General features: G+C 39.6%; 4 protein-coding genes across 10 annotated transcripts in view; 3 read left to right on the top strand and 1 right to left on the bottom strand.

Annotated features, from left to right (window-relative positions):
• The first annotated feature begins 48 nt into the window (after positions 1-48).
• LOC128875394 (lymphocyte cytosolic protein 2-like) lies at positions 49-9048 on the top strand. Of its 2 annotated transcripts, XM_054120933.1 has the most exons (9): positions 49-672; positions 2022-2084; positions 2627-2685; positions 3660-4237; positions 4322-4668; positions 4747-4888; positions 7491-7661; positions 7934-8072; positions 8218-9048. In XM_054120933.1, exons 1-9 carry the CDS (start codon positions 589-591, stop codon positions 8363-8365), a joined length of 1731 nt encoding a protein of 576 aa, XP_053976908.1. In that variant the 5' UTR covers positions 49-588; the 3' UTR covers positions 8366-9048. The 2 variants fall into 2 exon arrangements, with proteins under 2 accessions (XP_053976908.1, XP_053976909.1); XM_054120934.1 differs by lacking the exon at positions 49-672 and having other exon boundaries at positions 875-2275; positions 2627-4237.
• A 1357-nt stretch (positions 9049-10405) lies between these two features.
• LOC128875391 (uncharacterized) lies at positions 10406-14408 on the top strand. The gene is made up of 5 exons (XM_054120927.1): positions 10406-10902; positions 11051-12447; positions 12515-12731; positions 12811-13230; positions 13309-14408. Exons 1-5 carry the CDS (start codon positions 10765-10767, stop codon positions 13504-13506), a joined length of 2370 nt encoding a protein of 789 aa, XP_053976902.1. The 5' UTR covers positions 10406-10764; the 3' UTR covers positions 13507-14408.
• LOC128875395 (N-acetyl-D-glucosamine kinase) lies at positions 13910-18630 on the bottom strand. Of its 3 annotated transcripts, none has more exons than XM_054120936.1 (7): positions 18448-18630; positions 17701-17881; positions 17297-17381; positions 17119-17217; positions 16431-16683; positions 15411-15709; positions 13910-15339 (listed from the first exon to the last, which is right to left on the bottom strand). In XM_054120936.1, the coding sequence occupies exons 2-7, from the start codon at positions 17757-17759 to the stop codon at positions 15031-15033; spliced, it is 1104 nt and encodes a 367-aa protein (XP_053976911.1). In that variant the 5' UTR covers positions 17760-17881; positions 18448-18630; the 3' UTR covers positions 13910-15030. The 3 variants fall into 3 exon arrangements, with proteins under 3 accessions (XP_053976911.1, XP_053976912.1, XP_053976910.1); XM_054120937.1 differs by having other exon boundaries at positions 18351-18630; XM_054120935.1 differs by lacking the exon at positions 18448-18630 and having other exon boundaries at positions 17701-17888.
• Positions 18631-19501: 871 nt separating this feature from the next.
• LOC128874873 (attractin-like protein 1) overlaps positions 19502-23682 on the top strand; it is a 22131-nt gene continuing 17950 nt past the window's right edge. For all 4 annotated transcript variants that reach the window (XR_008456706.1, XM_054119995.1, XM_054119997.1 and 1 more), the window contains exon 1: positions 19502-20278. Coding sequence is in view for 3 of the 4 variants with exons in the window: in XM_054119995.1 (XP_053975970.1) it covers positions 19971-20278 (308 nt within the window). In the remaining variant the exon portion in view is untranslated. The remainder of the gene's footprint in view (positions 20279-23682) is intronic.

Genomic DNA, 23682 nt, shown 5'->3' on the forward strand with positions numbered 1-23682 from the left:
CTGTTTCGAAAAAGATTAAAAAAATATTACAAGAATCGAATTTTCGAATGCTGAACAAATTTTTAAATATCAGATTCATAGATGTTGCTGGTCCATTTTACGCTACTTTTGCGATTTAATTTAAAGGCGCATCTTTAATCATAATGTCTGTAATTCGACTATAGTCAAAGCGTTTATTGTGCTATCTTCATGAAGATAGTCAAGAAACACTTTAATTCAATGAATTAAGTGTAAATGTACACCTGTAGACTGACAAAGAAACAATTGGCGTTGGAATGCGTTTGATAACCGATGAAAGATCAGGAAGAGGAGGATCCACGGTGAGAGTGTCGCTAACGTAGATTTCGCTTGGTGGAACAGGTGCACTGTAAGAAAGTGACCAATCGCAGTCGCGACGAACAGTTGGCCGTGTCGGCTTGCGGAACTGTCTTGATCGCGTGTACGTCATCGTACGAGGGGGGAGGAAAGATACGAAGCGGCGAGGGTTGTCAAGACACCTCGCCCAACAAAAACCAGATGCAGATGCGAACCGGGCGGTGAACACGTGCGATCATTTTTTTTTAGCGGGCGCGCGAACACGCGGGTGCAATGTTTAAAAAGTTGTCGCAGATCAATGCCCTCGAGGACATCTCCAATTGGACTACCAGTGACGTGTTGTGCCTGCTACGAAAGGTGAGTAAACTCTGGCGACCCTTGACATCGTCCAATGATCTCTCGTCTATCGAAATCTAGATCGAGATAAAAGGAATTCGGAAAAAATTTCGCCAAGATGTTGGATTTCTATTCAGGCTCCATCTAGCCACAGCTGGACAAAATACTTATCATTATACTCATCCAGACGTCGTAAAGTCGTTTTACTTTATCAGTTTAATAATAATTACGATTTGAATTGAATAAATGAGATGAGATTTCACGTTGAGAGAATATAAGTTACTCTGAATAACTGTTCGATCGAATAAATCGCTACAGTGTCTTGTATATTCGTCGTATACAGTTATCCATTATTCGAAATTTTGATTTGTATAAGAATTTGACCATGTCTGCCATCTAGAAACAACAAGTAAATAAATACTTTTTGTCATTAGATTGTGGTGAGTTTATGGGGTGCTGTTACCCTATTGAAATTGATCCTGGGGATGTTTTATCTTGACTGGTGTTTTATTAAGGTTTCAATTACTGTCATCGATTTTCTTTGCTAATTCGATACATGCATGGTTCGAGTCATAGTTTATGTATGGTTGATGGTAAAGGGAAATCGACGTATCGAAATCCGAAATTATTTGCATCGATCGATAAGGAAACGATCGATGGATGGATCACGCCAGTTATATAGACCCTACAGTGTGGTCACATAATCGGTTAGTACACTCTGCGGACTGGATGTCAAACAATGAGAAATCTGGAATGCCAAGCGCTATGCACGACGCATGTGAACGAACGGTGGTTCACGCGTATATTTTTAGCGAACTATGCAAAGAGATATACGAGGTTCCCGCAACCATGCGTCACTTTCTTCTTCTCCCACCTTAAGAAAAATGTCTCTATCTATTCTATCATGTTCTATCAGTTCATAGAAATAAATAAAAGGATCAAATAAAAGGTTCAAATAAAAGGATCGCTATATGTCGCTAGATGACTTTATTCTGTTGTTATTGATGTTCCCGAAATTGGAAGCTAATCGAAAATTGTCATACTTGTCATAATTATAGCCTTCGAAATTATGTCTAATTCTGCTAAATGGTAGCTTCTGAATCTGTCACGCACTGAGAAACATTCTAAAACTCTATTTCCTCAACTTCCAATTTGGAAGGTCGAATTACAATGTTTTGTTATTATTAATTTAGAAACAACGACTAGATCGTTAGTCGTTTTACGCCTATCCCTGAATATGTCCATGTCTGTAACAACTATAAATGCCACCGATATTTGTTGGAGATATGTAATATCCGGCAAATGATCGCATGCACGCGTTATGATTGCTACGCATCCTGTTTGATTACACTAGTATCCTCGTTTTGCAGAACGGCTTGGAGGAATGTTGCAAAGCAATAGCGACGCGACAGATCGACGGGAATGAGTTATTGGTGAGTAAATCGTTTCAAACTAAAGTTCCTCCAACGACTACATTTTCTTCGCGCTTCGTTGATCGTGAATATCGTTTTCACCGTTCGCGGGTTTGTTGACATCACGGTATCGCACGTGGTTGCAAACAGACACTGATAGTATCCCGCTGTGTGCATAACAAAGGACGAGCAAAGCGTAATTCGAATAACAGGTAACTATATCATTTTTATACGAGGCTGCGTTTTTTGAAAAATCGACTCTGAAGATGTTCGAGGCGTGTGGAGTACCAGAGCGCGCCTTGAAGAATTTTTGTGGGCGTTTTTCTCGATAACGAAGCCTCGTTTTAAAAATGTCACTCTACATTTTGTATTTACTTTTTAATCCAGATAACACATTGCCTTATACAAGGCGATCAACATTGAATGCAATAAAATAATGTCCACAAACGGTGGAAACGTTGAAAGATAATGTAGCGTGTTCCATTCATAACTTGTGGGTCGTATTTCGGCCAAACCGACGCGTGCGCTATTATGCTTCTCTTAATTGATTGTAATTATTCCAGCAATTGACGGAAGGGCAGCTGGCGCTGTGGAAGAGTGACCTCACGCGTCCGTTGATATGGTAAGGAAAACAAAATACCCTGAGCTGAGGTAAACGTAGCCGCGCTCGACTGCAAAATTTCATTCGTCGATATTTGGTATATTCGCCTTGAGTCGTATCACGTTATGCTAGAGCGTGTGTGTACAGCACGGTCTCGTTCACGAGAAATAGGATTACGAAGTCCGTGTCACGGTCTAACGGTTCCTCTTTACGGTCTTGAAGAATCTTCACGAGACACGCCTTCGAATCGCGTGGTCACCTAAATTCCAGCAATTACTCGTACGCATGGAAACGCTCAACGTTTTATCCAACTCCAGAACCTCAGGGAACCATCTGAAACCATCCCTAGTCGTGGCTCTATCGCTCTGTAAATTAGGCACTCGGTAAAAATAGAAGCTAATTTAAAATTCTTGTTATCTCCAAGAATATAACTCGAATCGTTCGCTGCTTTTCGAAAATATTATTATGTACACTTTGACTTCTTGTTTTATTCATTAATCGAGCTGTAATGTTTAAGATGATTGTCAAGGAACTCTAATGGTAGCTTGTGGCTGTAGAGAAATTTGGCGAGCGACGATGCCTACAGAAAGCACCGCGAGACGCAGTACGCATATCAAAAGACCAGTTCAATGGCTCGCGCAAAGTCGAAATATGCTGTGGCTAGCAATTCCGAAGGCCACGCTGGGCATCCTTAGGTTGTTCGATGCTGGTTATGCCACACGTACGTAATTCTATCGCGTGGGACGAATTCGATCGTTCAACATCGCGCTGACGCCAGGAAATTTATCGTCTTCGTTTATTAAGGAAATTCCACTTGACAATAAAGCGACCACATTTGCATGCCACTCGAAACGATAAAGGGATCAAGTTTTCACTTAGGAAAAGATGATCATGAATACCTTTACCGAATGTGTAATCCATTGTTGTAACGCAGACCTCACCAGACTCGTTTATTACCAGATTTATAATTTGACAATGTTGTCGCTTCCGACCAGGAGCCTTTGGGCGTTCATAGAGGAAGTAAGGAAAACACCGGAGAAATTCGTGGAAGAGAAGAATCCTGAATTGCACGGCCACGAGGATCATTTCAGCGACACTGGATCCTGGGGCACCGACTTTGAAGACGACACCAACGAGGAGGTCTTGTCGGAAGACCAAAAAATGCATTTAAACCCTGGTTTCAGAGCTAGCCAAAGGTTGTCTCGAGACGCTGCAGGATCTAAACGAAAAGACACGCGAGTAAGGGCGGCCCCCAACCAAGAGGATGAAGGAACATACGCCAATTGCGGCCCTATACAGGATGACGAAAACACCTATGCAAATTGTCAGGAATCGAGGACCGCGGTCGCGAAGAACCCATCCAGATTGCATAGCCAAATCGAGAAGTCCTTGGCTGAGCAGCTCAAGGAGCAATTGCAACTCAGGAATAGCAAGAAACCCATGATTGTACCGAAACCTGAATCCCTCCAAGCTAGGAGGATCGAGGTCACGTCTCCGGGACGCGGCCAGCCGCAGAAATCGTTCTTGCACCATGCTTCGAAGGCGAAAGCGAATGTTCCTAGTCAAACGCAAAGTTAGTGAACTTCCTATAAAGCTATAAATAAATTCCAGCTCCTAAAAAAGGCAAGTAACTGAAAGTAACGATTGAACGTTTCAGAGAGAATGGCCGTGCCTCCGCCACCCGAACCAAAGAAGACTAGAGATCAGACAGTGATCATCGAGAGAACCGTCAAGGATCAAACGAAACCTCCAGCCACTTTGAGGAATCTCGACCTCGTTGCCAATTTACCTTCGCAGACGGAGGAAAGCGAGGACGAATACGAGTCGTTCGACGAACAAATTATTGAGCAGAATCAGAAGAGGAGCATGTTGAGCGCGACTAGCAAGCAATCGCTAACAAGTGGTCGCCAGACTTCTGCTGAAAGCATTTATCAGCCGCCGAGTATTAGCAGTTTTGAGGACGAGGAGTTACAATGCGAAATTTACGAGTCGATTACAGAGACAGTAAGTTATAAAACACTCTAGTATCGATCCAATGATGTTCATATAAAACAATTAAATAATCCTGTACGATTCTTTTAGCCAGATGATAACGGATACTACTTGAACTCCACCCAGACGACGTCGAATACAGTATCACCACCACTACTCCTGGCGAAACCTGCCCAATCGTCGGCTAGCCCCTCTCCAACTTCAAGTTGGTCCAGCATGGACAAGTCAAAGGGTTAGTATACTTCTTCGTATCGTTCTTTTGCGACCTGGCGAATCGAATGTTGTACGGGATGATTCGGGATGTATGTTGCAAAAGGTAGAGGAGATATATAAGAGGAATCGTCCTGTAAACGTTTGACAAACCGATTCCCATGATATAATAAAACTGTTACGTTGATGGGAGAAAAGTTGTAAGGAAAAAAAAACGGAAATTAAGCGGAGGACGTTCTATGGGAGAATGCAACGTGTTGCGAGGGTCAGCAAAAAGGTTAGTCTGCGTGAAAATTGAGAAAATAAAAAGGTCCGGTGGCCCAACTTCCCATAAACATCTGTGTGGCAAATGTTTGGCGTTCGTGCAATCTGATGCGCGAATGCAATTGTAGCCAGTCATGAACGAACTATCGTCCCCTTTATTTCGCGTCATTTCGGCGTACATTTAAACGGCCTGTGTAAAATTAAACAGCAAAAAAGAGTAAAACTAAGACATAAATAACGCGAGAAATTTGTTCTAAAAGTCGATAAGGGGTGTCTTTATCCCTGATCCTGTTAATATATTTGAGATTAATCGAGCGAAATAATACGGCAGGTCAATTAAATATCGTTAAGTTAGTAACGCTGAGTCACGTACCATGAGCACCGACAAAAACAAACGGAACGGTTTAAAGTCGTCGATCGAGGATCGGGAAATCGTATTCCCTGTCCAAAAGCTGATCGAACGGCCAGGACAGAGAGCTGCTACTTTATCGTCGGGAAACTGAAGCGGAAACAGTGTGATGGAATGTGTTCCTGTTTTTATCTAAGACTGAGCAAACAGCTCGTGGGTGGTCTAGGTGCCCGTTTGGCCGATGAGGTATCCGATATGATAGTGAGGATCAAGAGGGGACTCTCTAGGTGTTGCTATTCCCAACCGCCCGAGCCACCAGGTACAAACAGTTCTTAAGGTACCCACGCACGGTTAATATTAGCATTTCCTTGTGCGTGAAAGTGAATTAAAAGTAAAACGTAGTATTAATTGTGTATGAATACCTTTACGTAGCAAACTTCTTGGAAGGCGCCTTTTCTGAAAAAAAAGGTTGTGCTGTTAATGTTTGTTTTGATTTAAATAACAACAGTGGAGTATTTATAGATCTTAAGAAGTAAACAGTAAACGTTTCCAACACCCAAGGGTCATCTTCAAACACAAATATTATGCAAAATCAAGCTTTTTCAATGAAGTAAAATTAGAAGGATAATACAAATTATAAAAGTGAACATCTTGGAGAAATTATGAAATATTTCTTTAAATTTATACCTCGCAATATTTTCGAAGACTCAAGCGTCTTTCTACTTTGGAAACCACTAGTTTACACGCTTCATCCGGCGGCATTGGTCTCGGGACTGAAACGTAGAATCCCCGACTAAATATTTACCGCACTTTCTTCCTAAATTGGAGGCTTGACAGTGACTCAAACAACCCCCAGAATAAACGCTCTCTGACTAATGTATTTTCACGTTTCGAGAGAAGCCTACGTGCCCCATGCTGAGAGACCAACGGATGGCAATCTTTATAGCTCACGTCGTTCTGAAATTAAATACCAGTCTGTGCAGTGATTTCGCCGCGGTCGGGTCGGTTCGAATCGTTCCTCCAGAAGCCGTACAAGCATCGCGAAGATCCAAGTAGTTTAGAAGCCTTGCAACTCCTATTCATAGTTTAGACTCGTAATTAGAAGATGCAAAAGTCGCTTTAAGATTGTTGTCTGGATAACGTTTCATAGACAATTCGCATCTTTGAATCTGTAAACACTTGATGTTTACTTGCTCAGTTAGACGTTAACTAATGAAGTCGCGAGTCTCATTGAATTGTTTGCTCCGTCTAGACATGAATTAAAGATCACATAATCTTCTGCTTCATATTTTAAACTTAGTACCGAAACGCAAAGCCTCAGATGAAGAGTTTGGCTTGGCCAGCTCGATAGTTTGTATCAGCAATTAGGTTCACCTAAGGTTTATTCCAATCGTCAGGCGTTATCTGAAGATATCACAAGTAGAGTTCTGTGTTTTGTTTAGTCTCCACGTGGACAGTGCATACATCATCGTTATCTTTAAAATCAATTCTCGCGTAATCTTGCGAGTAAACAAAGCACATTGTTACGTACCGTTCTTATTTGGTGCTATATTTGTGCGTCAGTCAGTAGCTTGATTAGTCACGTAGCGTCTGGTGGGTTGCCAGACGTCTAGTTGGGCGTTCCACTTGCTCCAGAAGTTTCATCATGGACGGAGGAGGATCCGACGATGAGATGCTGGTGCACGTGCTTCTGTTAAACGCGTGAACGTTAGTGTACGGTCTTGGTGTTGTGAAAAACGTTGACGAGGAACTTTTAAAAAAAATGGCCACTATAATTGGCGATCCGAAAAGAAACGTGTCCTTGAGCCCCACGATACGGGCAAGTCTCTCCGAGTGTCTGACCCAGGCAACCCTCACGCAAGCTCGGCTGAATCTAGCAAGTTAGTGAAATGAATAGAATATTATGATCTTAGGTGTTCTTTTGTAGAAATGATAAGGTGGACGAAAGAGTCCTGAGCTCCATTTTTTAAATACAATATACTATAAGTACGTCTAACCATGTTGATTGCAGAACGATCTCCTGAGAAGAAATCAACATTGCCTCATTCTAACAGTAACACCTCGCTATCGTCGGAAAGAGCCACGCGGCCACTGCCACCGCCGCCTGAGAGGCATTCCTATATCGACAAACCTTGGTTCCACAATGTCACGAGGGAACAGGCGACGGCTCTCATCAAAGAACGCACGTGCTTAATCATTTGGACCTTTACAAGATGCTTTTCAGATTCTTGGAGTAGAATCATAGTTTCACTTAATGTTCAGACTTTGATCAAGCTAACTGCAATGCTGGAATTATAATAGTTTGAGTTGGCATTGTGTGCTTTATTGTCTTGGCAATTATAATTCTATTTATTGTAGAGCCATCACAGTTGACCTACATAAAGCAATACTGGAAGGTCATTGTGATTGCTCTTAAAACGTTGGACTTCTTAAACGATCTCTTGGACTTTGCAGAAAATACTTACGGCAACCCGCAAGACGGATACTTCCTCCTAAGACCGTCTACGACAAACGTGAACAATCCTCTGGCGTTGGTCCTTTGGTACAACGACAGAGTTTACAACGTCCCAGTCAGGAAGAGGCCCGATAACAGGTAAAGGAGACAACATTTTTTTTAACATTTCCAACGCGAATGAACGTTGAGCACAGGACTTTACCTGTAATAAAAAAAAAGAACTGTTTGCTTGATACGTTAGCGAAAGAAACATGGGACATAATTGAGTTTGTCTTGTTGATAGATACGCATTGGGTTCCGCGAAAACAAACGAACAGTCGTTTTCCAGCGTGGAAGAAATCGTGATGTTTTACACCAGAGAAGGACTGGTACTCCACAGCAATGGTGTACAAATGGGAAGCACAAAGTTGACTGACACACCGCCCAAGTAAATTGTGCGACGACGAAGAAGAAGAAGAGCACGTTTCTTAAATTGAGGGATCGCACTATAATACTTAAAACGAGTTTGTGCAATGCAACTACTGCCTAACCAAGAATTCTGAAATAGATTTAAGCTCGGGGAATGCGCATGTATTTATTTCAAAGGTGCCTTTCTATTTGTGAGATTGTTCAAACACCGTTGATGAACGCAAAAATTAACACTTTAACGCGTTCGTTTATTTCAGCCAATGACAATTTTTGGGGGCCTTCATCGTATAGCGTTAAAGTATTAATTTCTTATATTTTTACGGTATTCAAATGCATTTTATATAATATATATAATATACATATATTATAGCACGTGTGACTGTGGAAATGTATAATGTATTGCAAAAGGAAATTGATCTCTATTGAAATGAATTGAACGTGTATATTTTGAATACAGAACTTTACAAATTGTATTTTTACTAATGTTAACTCTAAATGTTAAAATCTCAGAAGCATTAAGTGACGGATGTTATTCTCTAAATATTAGTCATTTCATATACATACGAATGTACATGACTCACTCTCTTTGTATTTGTAAATATATTTCTAAAATTTGTAATTGATAATTTCTAAGTAGAATGGTTTTTATACTATGTTTTATCTGATCTATCATGTTTCTAAGTTTAAGGAAATAAATTGTAGTAAATATCGGTGGTGTCATTACTTCCATCGACCCGTGAGTCATCTCAAGGTTACGATTTCTTTGAAATAGCATATACAGATACCATAAGCAAGGTCAAGGGGAATAAAACATCGAGGATAAGATTTCGAGGGTCAAGATCATGCATATTTTTTAAGCGATTGATTTTTTTTAAATATTTTATTACTTAAAATACACAATCGTTAGCTTCAGAATTATTTCGTAGTAATAAATAATTACGAAATCGATTTCTATCCTGTTGCGATGTGACACGGGCACGCCTATAACACGCCTGCTCGTATGTATCTAAATGTTCAATGATTGATAACGATATCATCGATTAAGCAAACTTCTATCAGCGGCTTTTCGGCCTTCGAGATCTTCAAATTGTTACGTGTCGAGCTACACGGTCTCAATTAGCGTTAATACAAGTACGTATATATATGTTCACGGCATCTTACATCGCCACGTTATCGTTAAATCGACATTAAATTCGCGAAGTGAACGTGTGTGCGCGTGAACTTTAAACCGATTACTCGACAATTGCCACTCAGTTGTGTGCAACGTGATGAAAGATGTGCAGTGTGTTTGACATTTCTCGATAAGAAAACAATCGATATTAAATCGTTATTCGTTTGAACAGATTTATACGTTGGTTGTACTGGGATAATGCCTGATTACTCTAACAATTATATAATGCGATAATCCGTACGGGAAACAATCAAATTGACGGAGCATAGAGATAGTTACTCGAGTTATCGAAGCATACATCGCAACGACGATTTCCTTGAAAAGAAGAAAAATGAACTACGTGCAAAGTAAAGAATGCCACGCGTGTTTCGTGACGTTTCCCGTAACGGAAACTTGAAATTCGATACTCGACGATATCGAACAGATGGTACGATATTTGCAGTGCTGGACGAAGTATCGGCTGGTATTGGCGCAATTTAGTTTTTAAAATACGGATATGTGCCTTGGAGATCAATTGTATTTAATATTTTTAATAGTTAAGAAGAGTGTAATACTAGTTCGTATATTCACAATTATAACGTGTATTCTATGGTTTTAATAACGATACAGAAATTGAATGTACCATCGTCCGGCACTGTACATTTAAGGTTAGATTAGAAACAACATTCGGCATACACCTATACACACCGTACACTACACCCTTATGTATACTGTAGAATAAAGCCCAATAAAGACATACGTACATACAGAAAACGTCGAAGACAGCTAGAATAGGGTTCGAGGGGCGCGTTCGGTGGCTTCTCGTTTCCCCAGGTTAAAATTCTACAAAAATTTCCTAGATGCGTTCGAGTTGGTTACTTTCGTGACGTCACATTGCTGTTCGCCAGCAATGTGGTGGGAGGGAGTTTGTGACAACGAAACATACGACAGGTTTGTGCGCACGGTGCGCAACGCACCGCTCCGTTAACTGATTGCGACTGATGGACTGAATTGAGCGGTTCATTTAGCTTGTCACTCGAAGCTTTTGAGATAGCATCTCGTGGATCCGGTGCGTTGTACTGAAAATGATACTCAAATTGTAAACAGCCGTGATAGAATTGTCATGTATCGTTCTGTACGTTCGCGAGCAGTGTGATAAACAACGCTGACACGCTGACATGAGTCAGTTGTTGCAGGAGCGTAGTTGTAGGCGGAAATAATGGTGCGTTAAATAAGAAGTGTTAATCGCTCGAGATATCGTCGTGGTGAGCAATGGAAGATGAACAACCGGCGAGAGAGGCGAACAAGATCTGCGGTGTCTGCGGCGATCGTGCTCTCGGTTATAATTTCAACGCGGTATCGTGCGAAAGCTGCAAGGCTTTTTTTAGAAGAAACGCTTTAAAGAATAAGGTGATCAATTTTCAAAGTGCTTCACGTGTATGGATCTTATTTCTCGTGTTCTTTCACGTAATCGAATACAGAGAAAGAAATGTCCAAGTATCGCATGAAAAGTTTCCTTTTAATATACACTAATTTAAGATATTCAATGTTTTTATAGGACTTCAGATGCCCCTTCACAGAGAATTGTAATATTACACCAGTTACTAGACGTTTCTGTCAAAAATGTCGCTTGGACAAGTGCTTTAGTATCGGCATGAGGAAAGAGTATATTATGTCAGAGGAGGACAAAGTATTAAAGAGGCAGAAGATAGAGCAAAATCGTGCAAAGAAGCGACCTCCATTGGATAACGCAAAGTCATCAAAGACGAAGAAAGGTTGCCAGGATGATTGCAACTTTGACGATACCTCCATGTCAATTAACTCTGTTGCATCGTCGGTATCTGATACATATTTTTGGGAATCCGATAAGAAATATACAGATCTAGATGCAACTAGACAAACTGTTACAGAAAGTATGAGTCCTGTAACAGCTGCTAGTGCTCCAAGCCCTTCTAGTCCACCAGAGAATGGAACTATAACTGAATCAAAAACTCTTGAAATGATGAAAGATTCTTCTCATAGTTCTAGTTCTAATTTCGACAATTATGATCACTCTTCTTTGCATCAAGACGAAAATGAAACTGATATGGAAAGATTGAGAGCTAATTCTAATTCTCTTATACAGAGTTCACAGATCTTTGACAAAGATAAATCTCTGTCTCATAATTTAGAGAATAATAAGAAATTTGTAGTAAATTCGGCCAAGCTAGAGCAGAATGTTATAGTCTTGAAGTCTGAGTTTGGTCCTACTAATAACAAACCATTAAAATATTCGTCTGAACTTGACAATACCGATAGTTATCATAAATTTGACCAGAGTCCCATGCAAAATTCCACCTACATCAATCATGTATTGCATAGTACAAAAACAAATGCTGACCCAAATTCAGAGGTGCACATGAACTTACAAACTTGTTCAGAAGAGTCAGTAGTTTGTCAAAAACCAAACAAGGAATCGTGTCCAAAGGAAGATAATTTAATTGCCAAATTCATGCAAGATCCGACCCTAGTTACAAAATTACTTAACAATTCCAATTTCATTGCAAAGATATTTCAAAATCAGGACATACTTCTAAAGATCATGACAGATTCAGAGATTGTTAGCAAGTTAGAAGAGGATCCACAAATTTCACAGTTCCTTAACGAGAATAGTGCCATTACTGAAAGAGAGACAAAGTCTGACAACGATGCAAACATACAATTTAGAGACGATTTGAAGCTTACCAATATTTCGAGTCAGATATCAAATCAAACGTTTAAAGTCAAACAAAGGCATATAGAAAATCCGATCTTGACAGACTTAATCACAAATTCTAATCAAGAGGAATGCATGAAACAATATATAGAGCCTGCTAGTAATAGTAGTACTAATACTAGTGCTAGTACTAGTAATAATAATGACTGGAGTAAAAATGTAACAGATGTTACTCGAGATGTACTTCAAGATGTACAGAGGTATAGAGCAATTAAACTTTAGGTAAATCAACATTATAAAATATATTCAATATTTGTTCGTTTTTAGGGTACCCATTGTTGCAAATTCCATTGAGTCTATTCTCTGTGAGGCAATTAAATTAGAGTTTTCTGCATATTCTGCTCTTGGTGGTATGGAATCTAGAAAGGAATTGAACGACGCGGAAAGAGCAAAGTTGAACGAATTAATAGTAGCCAATAAAGCGTTATTAGCTCCTTTAGACGAAGACATAACGAATTTAATTGGAGAAGACTGTAAATTTAAGGTAATTCGAAGTAATGCTTGTCGTGCCTCAAGATTAGTCGGTCTGTTTTAGGCATTGATAAAAATCGATTTGTTTCTAGAATAATTTCAGTCAATCCCATCCAGGCCTATTAGATGTTATAAATCTAACTGCCATTGCCATTCGTCGCTTAATAAAAATGGCAAAGAAGATAAATGCTTTCAAAAATATGTGTCAAGAAGATCAAATAGCTCTTTTGAAAGGAGGTTGTACAGAAATGATGATTTTAAGATCTGCTATTAATTATGATGCAGAGAAAGATATGTGGTGGATACCACATAGCCAGGAGAGTATGTCGAATATAAAAGTGGATGTATTAAAAGAAGTAAAAGGAAATCTGTATGCAGAGCATGCAAGGTTCATTAGAAGCTTTGATCCAAGATGGAGGGATGAGAATATTATTTTAATTTTAAGTGCGATCGCTTTATTTACACCCGATAGACCGAAAGTGGTGCATAACGACGTCATCAAACTGGAGCAAGTAAGTGGACTAAAATATTTCTGTAGTTTGAAACTATGATAATATAAACAAATTTTGAATAATGAATTTTTTTCGTAGAATTCTTATTATTATTTGCTCAGACGATATCTGGAAAGTGTATATCCAGGCTGTGAGGCTAAGTCTATGTTTTTAAAGTTAATTCAGAAAATTTCCGATCTTCACAGACTAAACAACGAAGTTGTTGGAGTGTATCTAAATTTAAATCCATCGAGAGTAGAGCCACTTCTTATAGAAATATTTGATTTAAAACATTGATCGATTTTTTTTATCCTTGCATGTATTTCAATATACAGAAAAAGAAATGCATATTTCCTTAACAAATTTAAAAAACCTTTATTATGGGTTTGTTTTAGGAATTGTATTATTTATACAAATATTGTATAGCAATAATTCAAATATTAATACAAAAATTTAACAGCATAAATTTACAATGTTAAAATATGTGGTTGAGAATATATGCATGAATATACATAAACTACTAATGTATATAAAATATATCGTTATATAATTCTAATGTTGATATATAATACTACGAACAAAATTTTCTTCGTACTAAACTTCGCGTACATGGAGGTACACTATAATAATATTTACGTACTCTAATATAGTTTTTTCCTATTTCAAGAGTAAAAACATTTATTGGCAATTATAGAATCTATCTTTGAAAAGGATATTAATTTTATCGTTGAATTGATATATAAAATTTTATAAATAGTAGAGATTATAGTTCTAAATGAGCGTAAAATATCGTATCGCTTCGTGTAATTTTCTTCGCGTACCTAGAATAGACACATATTAGCATAATAATTCTTATATGATTGTTGAAAACATTATGTATATTTTGTCGAGAGTACCTTAAACTGTTACGTCTGAAGAAAATATTTGTTATACTTATGCCAAGTTCTGTGTTCATATTCGACCTGTTAATATGTGCAAAAAGAAAACATTTGTTTGTTTTAAAACAAATTAAGAATTTCTCAGTGATAAAAAAACGAACATGAATTCAGTCCTTGGTATAAAAATTGTGAAACATCACCGCTCCGAACATACGAATGAAAATGCGGGACATGGCCTGCATAGCGTGCGTCCACGTTACGATGGTTAAAATGTACACAATTGTGATATCGTGTCGAAATATATTTTTCAAAGACTTGTTACATTTGACTTCGAATAGATAATTTCATTGCCTCTTTAAATTTACTTTCTATTTATTTGATAAGAGCCAGAAGAATTAAAAAGAAATACCTTCATTTATATCATTCATCTTCGATGCTTGAGAAATTATAACCAAGCAGATACAGGATTACGAACAGCACGAGGCACGAAGATGAAATGAAAAATACCAAGCTGACGAGGGCGATAAAAGCATATCCTAGAGTTCCAAGAACGAATGAAAAACCCCAGATCATCCAGTCCCAAATTGTTTTTAATATCATTATAAAATTTATTTAAAGAAGCTTCATGTTTAGACTTCAATTTTTATTATTAGATTAATTATCGAAATAATTGATCGTGATTATCAACTGTTATTACCATAACAAGGTTTCATTACTTCAAGTTACTATAATATAATTATAATAAATAGGTATGTAGTAGTATTTAATATTGTATAAAAAAATATTTTTTATTGTAAATATACGCTCTTTGTAGGAAACCATTTGTTTTCATCTTCTTGAAAGACGATTATGATGGGCAAAGTTGTATCTGCTAATTTTTAAAAGTTTGCATTATAATTTTAGAAATTGTATGCATAACGCCTGATTAAAATTTTCTTTGGTGCTATTTGCACGATACTAATTGCACCTCCGATTCTATCTTAATTGTGGGTTTTACATAATTTTCGCGCTTGTAATGATATAGTACATTAACATTCTTTTCATAAGGTTTCGTGAATATCCAGTCGATTTTCTCCGCGGCGAGATAACCAGCGCCTATGGCAGACGACGCCGTTAATCGAAGCAAAGTCAGTTCATCCATGGCGTGCGAATCATGAATTTCTTCCAGGAAAGCATCCTTCATAAATCCCCATGATTTCCAGACGGAGCCCACGCAAATAACATTCAATCCACCTTCGTGTAACTTGATATCCTACAAAACAACAATATTTTACGAATCACACGCATCAAATTAAACATACGGAATCGAAGTAGACGACGTACATTGCCAGCCTTCCTGGCAAGAGCGACGATATGCTTCGCGAGAAGCACTCCATTTTCTCTTAAAATGTGCAGACAAAGAGGGTCCTTCTTTTCGCAACCATTCGCGACCTCCATGGCGAAACTGGCGAACTTGCTTTTGTCGAAATTCGTGTACAAATACGGCAACATATCCTTCCTATCCGATATGTTGAAGAATATCCTGAGAGCGGGATACGCGTAGCTTATTGGTTCCGGGGCCTGGCACAAACCGTCGATGTCGTCGAAGATGTACTTGCAGGCTCGATAGGCGATCCAGTAAGCTGAAAGTTTCATTATAATTTTAGAAATTGTATTTGCTATTAGCACGCTACTAATTGCACCTCCGATTCTATCTTAATTTTTTTGAAAGGGTGCGCAGGAGCCAGAGCCAAACTCCGAGTTGACTTCAGCGACAGTCGCGGAAAAAGTAGGAAACTCCGGGACACGGACAGAGAGAGCGATACAACAATTGCAGGAGAGACGAGGACAGGGCGATACGCTAGCATAACTTTCTTCGAAGATATTGAAGCAAAGAAGCAATATTTTCTAATAATTCTGGTTTTAATATATTCGTTACACTTTGGCGGATGCGACTTCAAGACCTGATTTTGCAATTTCGGCCTTAAAACTTTATGTAAAAGTACGTTTGCTATCTTCATTTTATTGTTTATAAAGTTTTAAGGCCGAAATTGCAAAATCAGGCCTTGGAGTCGCATTCGCCAAATTGTAACGAATATATTAAAACCAGAATTATTAGAAAATATTGCTTCTTTGCTTCAATATCTTCGAAGAAAGTTATGCTAGCGTATCGCCCTGTCCTCGTCTCTCCTGCAATTGTTGTATCGCCCTCTCTGTCCTTGTCCCGGAGTTTCCTACTTTTTCCGCGATTGTCGCTGAAGTCAACTCGGAGTTTGGCTCTGGGTTCTGCGCACCCTTAATGGTTGCCACGACGCGTGCAGCACCGCTTTGAAGTTCGTTTTATTGTACCGTCGCGGTACCTACCACTTCCTTCATCTCCCATCATGTGTCCCCAGCCTCCACAACCTGTAACTTTGCCGTCGGGGTCAATCATCAGGGCATTGCTACCAGTGCCAGCGATTACAACAATTCCACCAGTGTCCAAGCCAGTTCTAAGACTGCCCATGGTGTCCGAAGTAACCACGTAATCCTTCGCAACATTCGGATAATTTTGTTGCATGGTTTCCACGAGGAGACGATTCGTCTTCTCCTCTTCGCAACCACTCAGCGAAAGACCCTGATTATTTAATATTTCGCTATAGGAATTCAAGTTAATTTTCACGTATTTCGCTGTCTGGAAAGTCCATGACGATTTTTAGTAAGCGGTACAAGTCTGAATATATTGGAATGGCTGAAAACAAATGTGTACATTCCTTAACAGCTGGAAAGGTTGTGAAACAAAATGGTACAGTGTACACTGTACACTGTATTGAATTATACAGGGTGCTAAAAAAAAAAGCATTCAATATTTATGTGGTGTATAGGGCACACTGTATACAGTGTATACTGTACACTGTATACAGGCTGCGCTATACACCATATAAATATTGAATGCTTTTTTTTGAACACCCTGTATAATTCAATAAATAGACACCAAAATTCAAATGTGCCTTTGAATTTTTCTTAAAAATAGGGATGAACTTTCCGGACAACCCAATATTATAAAACTTACTAAGCAATCTAAAGGAACTGTTTCCGGTATGTTCAAAGCTTCTTTCCCCCTTAACACCATGGCGTTGATCCTAGCGGCAGTTTCAGTCATTCCTATCGTCTAAATTAAATACGATTTTTCATCTTTTTCTTCGCGATACAAAAAATGTTCGTTACAGAAAATTCATTTAGAAAATTACCCAGTGATTGGTATTCGGTCCCTTCACTTCCGTTAGTTGTGTTCCTTTCCCATCGATAATCACGAGGGTAGAATGCGTACTGCCACTAATCGTCAAAGTGGTTAAATCGTAATTAGCGAAAGAGAAAACAGAAATATAGTATAGTCATAAGATAATAAGCCGGGGAAACAGTCACGAAAAATTTCATTTTCACGATTTATGGAAGCATCGAATTTTATTTTATTTTTGATAATGTCATGGAGTGAGTCGGAAAATTCTGACGATTTGAAGATTAAAGGATAAAAATTTCGCGATAAGTACACATATATCTGTTGATAACGAGTCGTGTGTGTAGCTTGTAAATAGGTACTTGTACGTTATAAGATCCAAGCGTGAAACAAAGACAAAAGAATTGAAATGCTCACCCTTCGATACCACCGAGTCTGATCTCTTCCGCATATTGCGATAAGTCCTTCTTGGGCATTGTAATTGCAGCTTCGGAAGCTTCCAAGTCTCTTCTACGTGCCTGTTCCCTCAAATTTCTACGAAGCTGATATTCATCGATCCTTTTTCTTCTTCCCTTTCCCTTTCCCTTCTTCTTTTTTCCTGCCATTTTTCAACGAGACGTTTTCAAATTCGTGTTCTTGAGGTTTCAGGGTCTAAAGGATGCAGGGATCGAGGTATAGGAGATGGACGTGGTCATTTAATAACACACGAGACTAACACGTATGCTTTTGTTTTATGAATCATCATGAAAAGCATTGCTAGATTTTAATTCATTTAACAGTTTTGTCTGTAATACATTTTGAAACCCTTAAACAATATACAGCGGGAATAAAATCCATCTGACATTGCCCACGGGTTGAGTGTTAGTCTTTATTAATTCTATGTCATACATAACATTTAAACCAGGCTTCTTTTATAATGACTGATTTTTGATAACAATAATTACTATTAATAAACGTCATAAAGATATCAGAAAGATGATACGACAATATTAGCAGAATAGTCTTATTAGGTGTGATTAGGACACACTGGGATTGAAATCTAAATCGCTCGATGGGTATGGACTTACTACAAAATATCAATGTTTCTTCGATCTCTATTTAAGAGGTTGTTAAATAATAAATTAATTGATGCGTTGCGGTATGGTACATGGAGCAAAACTCCACCTGTTTCGGTGCAAAAATTCCAGAGGAAGTCACGAAGTAACCAATGTGATAGCTGGTGACAGCTTGAAATAAAGTGTCTGATGTTTCTTAGACACAACTTCACTTGAACCGGGTTGCCTTCGTTACTGCCAACTGCTGCCAACTGGCAACGCGATATGTGGCGATATGATTAATACATTATCAGAGTACTTTTCAGCACTAACACCACTAAACTTTAGTATAGTTCAGTGGCGTCATCGGCGGGAAAACGCCCAAGTTTCTACAGAAAATAGTTCTTACCGTTTCAGTAAGATGGCGTCACCGATACCTTTTAATCAACTGTTCTTCATATTTCATAAATGCATAATTAAAACGATTCTTTACTTCCCAATATTACAATATATTAGTTAACATGTCGACTTTATCATTTTTTTTAATAATTATTTAATGCAGCAATAAATATCGATTCTTTGAGCCAGTTGGACCATCTAAAAAAAAAAAAAAAAATTGGGAACTATTTTCACTACAAACTTGAGCGTTTACATGGACTGCTCAAGCTATAGTGTAGTCCGTAACCAACATTTCCTATGCCAAAGTTACGAGTAAGCAGTTGTGCGCAAGCGCTACAGTCAATGGGCGATAGCAGTGGGGAAAGGCGCGAATTGAAATTTTGGACTGCTTGCTATACTCTTTGAGTATATAGAAATATAGAAATATAGAAATATAGAACTATAGAAATATAGAATATAAAATGTATATAGAAATGTATATTGAGTATATGTCTATATACTCAAAGGAACTACTCTTCGACTATTGGTCAAAGCTGCAGTCAGCCTGTCATCGAGATGGAATTTTTGCTATAGTTCTCGCATTCGACGCATGCGCATTAGCGTCAAGTCTCACTTTTAGTATGAAGATGTTGGTTACGCTCTGCTCAGTGTATAAAGAATAAGCTTGAGCAGTCCATGTATATATATATGGTTGAAGAAAGTAACACATGCGACGCTACATTCGCGTGAAGCGTTGATTCTAACCTCAACGAAGTTTCCTCGACATGCCACGATGGTGGAGGCTTGGTGACCTAGCATCAACCGAGGAAAAGAATCATAACAACAGGGAAACCCATAACTCTTTAATAACTATAAAAGAGAAAGTCTGCTAACGAAGATGTATTTGCATTCATACGTTCATCCTGGTTCATTCTAGAATAAATGTTGAAGAACGCGGTTCGGCGCACCAATCCACCAATGACGAACGGCTGCGGACGGTGCGTGCAGCGCTGCCTGTCGGCCGTGTCTCGAAGCAGCTAATAGTAGGGAGCATCGGTCGAGTGAACGATCTCCACGAAACCCCCGGCTTAGCGATGTGGTCCATGGTTGCGACACCGTGGGAGCCGCGCGGTAGCGACCGCACACTCTCGACATCGGCAGCGCGCAGCGAGTGAGCGAGTTTGCATCGTAAAACGCGACGAACAGAGGTGTCCGTATGTATCTCGTCCGGTGGGTCGCCGTCGGCCATTGTCCCTGACATGGAAGCCCATCAAAATGGCAGAGGCCGTGCAGATGTTTTTGTTCCTATATAAATCGAAGTACCGTCGGAAAGAAGGGCAGTGCCGTGAGGTGGTACGCGATCAGTGCTGTGTAATTGCGGTGCCGTGGCCGATACTGTGGGCGGCGCTGATCTGTTGGGTGGTGCACGTAACCGCTGCCGCCTCCTCCTCCTCGTCGTCGCTTTCGACGGATACGACCTGCGACACGGACAGTTGCATCAACGGGGACTGTGTCAATGGCACCTGCGTGTGCCACGAGGGTTGGCAGGGCACTGCTTGCCAATTCTGTGGCGGAAAAGTCAGGTGAGCAGAGCCAGAGTTCACAGACAAAGTGTCTCTGTTCTTTCTTCTGTAGCAACATCTCAATTATCCTAGGGGAACAGCGCTTCCAATTCCCGTCATCCGTGGCTTCATAACCTTAAACGTTAAAGTGTCGCAGGAACCGATGGAAGAGTTGCACATTTCGCTTTCTAATCGACATTCTCTAGGTTTATATTAAATGAAAATAATTCGTTTCAGGAAAGGTCTGCAAAGAAACTTAAAAAAAAAGTAACACGAATGATAATAAATTAATCCTATATAATAAGACTCCTTCAGAGTAAACATGCTTGAAACAATAACTAAATAAGATAATTTCGGAATATTCTTGTCCGTGGCATTAACACGTCCGCAGCCGTTCGTCTCTGCTGCATTGAGGTCCGATTTTGTGCATGGAATGTGCGTCCAAGAAACGACAGGGAAAGCTTGCTCGAAATTGCGCGCGTCGATATGATCGGGTACACGGTTAACTGCTGGGAAAAATACTTATCTAAACAAATATTCCTAATGCGAATAGAAAGTGCATTTTTATCTGTTACTCCCTAATTAAAACTGCATACGAAATACCGACAGATCTGTGCGATCGTTTGATCCCGTAAACGTTGTTAATGAATCACGGCTAGACTGTCTGGACTGTCCTTTTAGTCGTCGCTTGTTATTCGGATCAAATTTTCCCCATGTGTGGTTAACTGTACATTCGTCGATAGTAAACCGTGCGTGCAACGGTATTGACGCTTTTTAGGTCGACCCACGAAGAGAGTTCGACTCCGTCTCCCCTTCCGGGAGGTAAATAAACGGAAGAACGCGAATCACAGATGGACAACGGTCTTATTTAGAAAAGAATCGCGAACAAGAGAGACGGAAAATAATTAACAAAAATTAGTATTTAAAATATAGAACGATATGGTTGATCCTCCCGTTGATCACAGAAACATATCAAACTATTTTCGGATAACACTCTGTAATGCTTTCAATTATCTTCTATAGAGTCAGAGTTAATATTAATTTGTTGAACTGAGGTACAAAGTCCCTCGGTGTTGCACTTTTACTCGTTATTTGTTCTTCGTATGGAAGCTTCGTTTATCTCTGAACGTGCACGCATGTGGCTTCTTCGGATTTAATTGCTCTCCCGTGCGCGTCTCGTCGCAGCCTTTCAGAAGGAGGGGACGTGCGCAATCATTGGCCATGGATGATCGCAGAGTAATCGGGACACTAGTAAATCTAACGGTGATGACAGTGACCGCGTAGATCGGCTAGGCTACGTGCCGTCAGCGTTCTTCGAGCCTCGACCCGGGATTAGATTTTCCGTCGATCGATTCCGACGGCTTTAAACTTGACAGGGATACTACGGTTTCCGCCACTGTCAAGGATGATTCGACGCTTCGCGCGCGGTTAACCCCCTCAGGGACGATTTATTTTCTTCCACATAAATATTCAAACCGATATCGATCCACGACGTCCACCAATACTTTATCCGAACATGCGAACTCTTGAAAGATTCGCGACTATACTGCGGATTTTATGCATTTATGATACAAACTAATATAATAAATATGCAAAACGTATGCTCACTTATACAAAACGAAGTAAAAATATTATTGCATTAATTGTAGAATATATGTAACATGCATTATACACACATACATACATATGTATATATATATATATTTTTATTTTTGTATATATATACATATTAAGTACATATATATACATATATACAAATAAAATAAAAAAAAATATATATATATACATATTAAGTATATATATTGTATATATATATTTTTTTATGTTTTCCGTATACATATCCATGACGAAAAGTATTTTTTGCGAGACCATGGGAACGAGTATGTTTTTACGAGAATCTCAAACACAGAATAAACCGTTGCCATTTTTGTTTACCTCCCTATTTCTTTTGATTTTCAGTTGTTTTCATGTCGGACGAGAAAACGAGAGAAATATGGGCCGATCCGTATGGTAACGTGGCTGCCACGTAACACGCTGTCGACGATAACGTTTTTCCGAGCAATTTAAAAGTAATTGCAAACCCACCCTCGCATTTCTGAAGCTGATGTGCGTTTACGGTGGCTGGCGTGGCGCTAATGCGTTCCCACCTTAAGCCAAAGAAATTTCGTTGTATATTTCAAATCTCTGCCGTCGCGTTTATGCAATGTTTATTCCTGAACACACCAGCGCCAGCGTGTGCATTCGAGAATGGTCGGTGTGTATCACGGCGCGTTGAGCAACCGTCGCGTGAAATACGATGCGAACGTTGTTCCGTGACCTTTTTCGTTTTGTATTTTGAGTCGTCGCGCCGACGGGAGCGCAGCGAAGAGCATGCAAGCATCAAAACAAACCCCGGACATTTCCATGAAACGAAATAGCTACGCAAACGCCAACACAAATACACGTATTTGTATATGTAGTAGTATTCGTATTTGTATAGCCTCACGGGGACCTGAAGTTAATTACTTCATGCATTTCTTTCCCTTTCCTGTCGGTGTTTCATTTTTTTGTTTTCAGGCGCGCGAAAAATACTAAAGGTCCGCCATCTTGTATTCCTTTTGACGAACTATCGAGGGACACTGTTCGGGACGCGGCTCTCGTGGAAATCTTATCGCGTTTCGATGATTGATCGCCACGAAGGTCTCGAAATCACGGACTTAACCCGGATTCGACTCGGGAGAAGTCGTTTCAAATTTTCTTCGCGTACTCGTGAATAATTGGCGCTGGAAATAACCCCGCCTCTGGGTTCACGTTAACGCGAACCTAACCGCCACGAACAAAAACACTCAGAGAGGGGTGCACTCTCAAGGGGCAGTTGTTTTTTGCGGTCAAAAAGGCGAAGGCACAGGTTTGCGTAATTCACGACGAATGTAAAAAAAAAAAAGAAAGAAACACGATTCGTCGAGTTCATTCAGAGAGAAAAAAGGTTTGCGGGAACGTAGGGGAAAAGAAAAATATTTCGAAAGGTTTCCAGATAGTTTTGGCGAGTACTCGTGTCCGTCGCGGCTAACTGTTCGCGTACCGTTGCTCATCCGAAATGTAAACACAATCCAATGTCGGGGTGGGGCGGTCAATGAGCGGTGACGTGACAATGTTGGTTCGTTAGTCACTACGTTCCCTCTATCGTGTTCCAGTTTGAGCCACGCTAATTATGAGACCGCGTACGCTTGCTTTTGTTTATCTGCGTGTCGCATCCCTGCAGCTGAGTACATTGTTAGCGACGCAAGAATTTTAGCAGCTTTGAGACCTTTCCTGAAAGACGAAAAGGGAGAAAAATGTAAGCTGTGAGGTATATCAGTATAGAGTATAAAGTGAGATTCTCTCGATTAGAATTATAATCCTGCGATAACAATGATAAGAGACTAAAAAATTGTAATTTTCGATAT

This window comes from Hylaeus volcanicus, chromosome 4 (genome assembly GCF_026283585.1).
Source record: "Hylaeus volcanicus isolate JK05 chromosome 4, UHH_iyHylVolc1.0_haploid, whole genome shotgun sequence".
Taxonomy (NCBI): domain Eukaryota; kingdom Metazoa; phylum Arthropoda; class Insecta; order Hymenoptera; family Colletidae; genus Hylaeus; species Hylaeus volcanicus.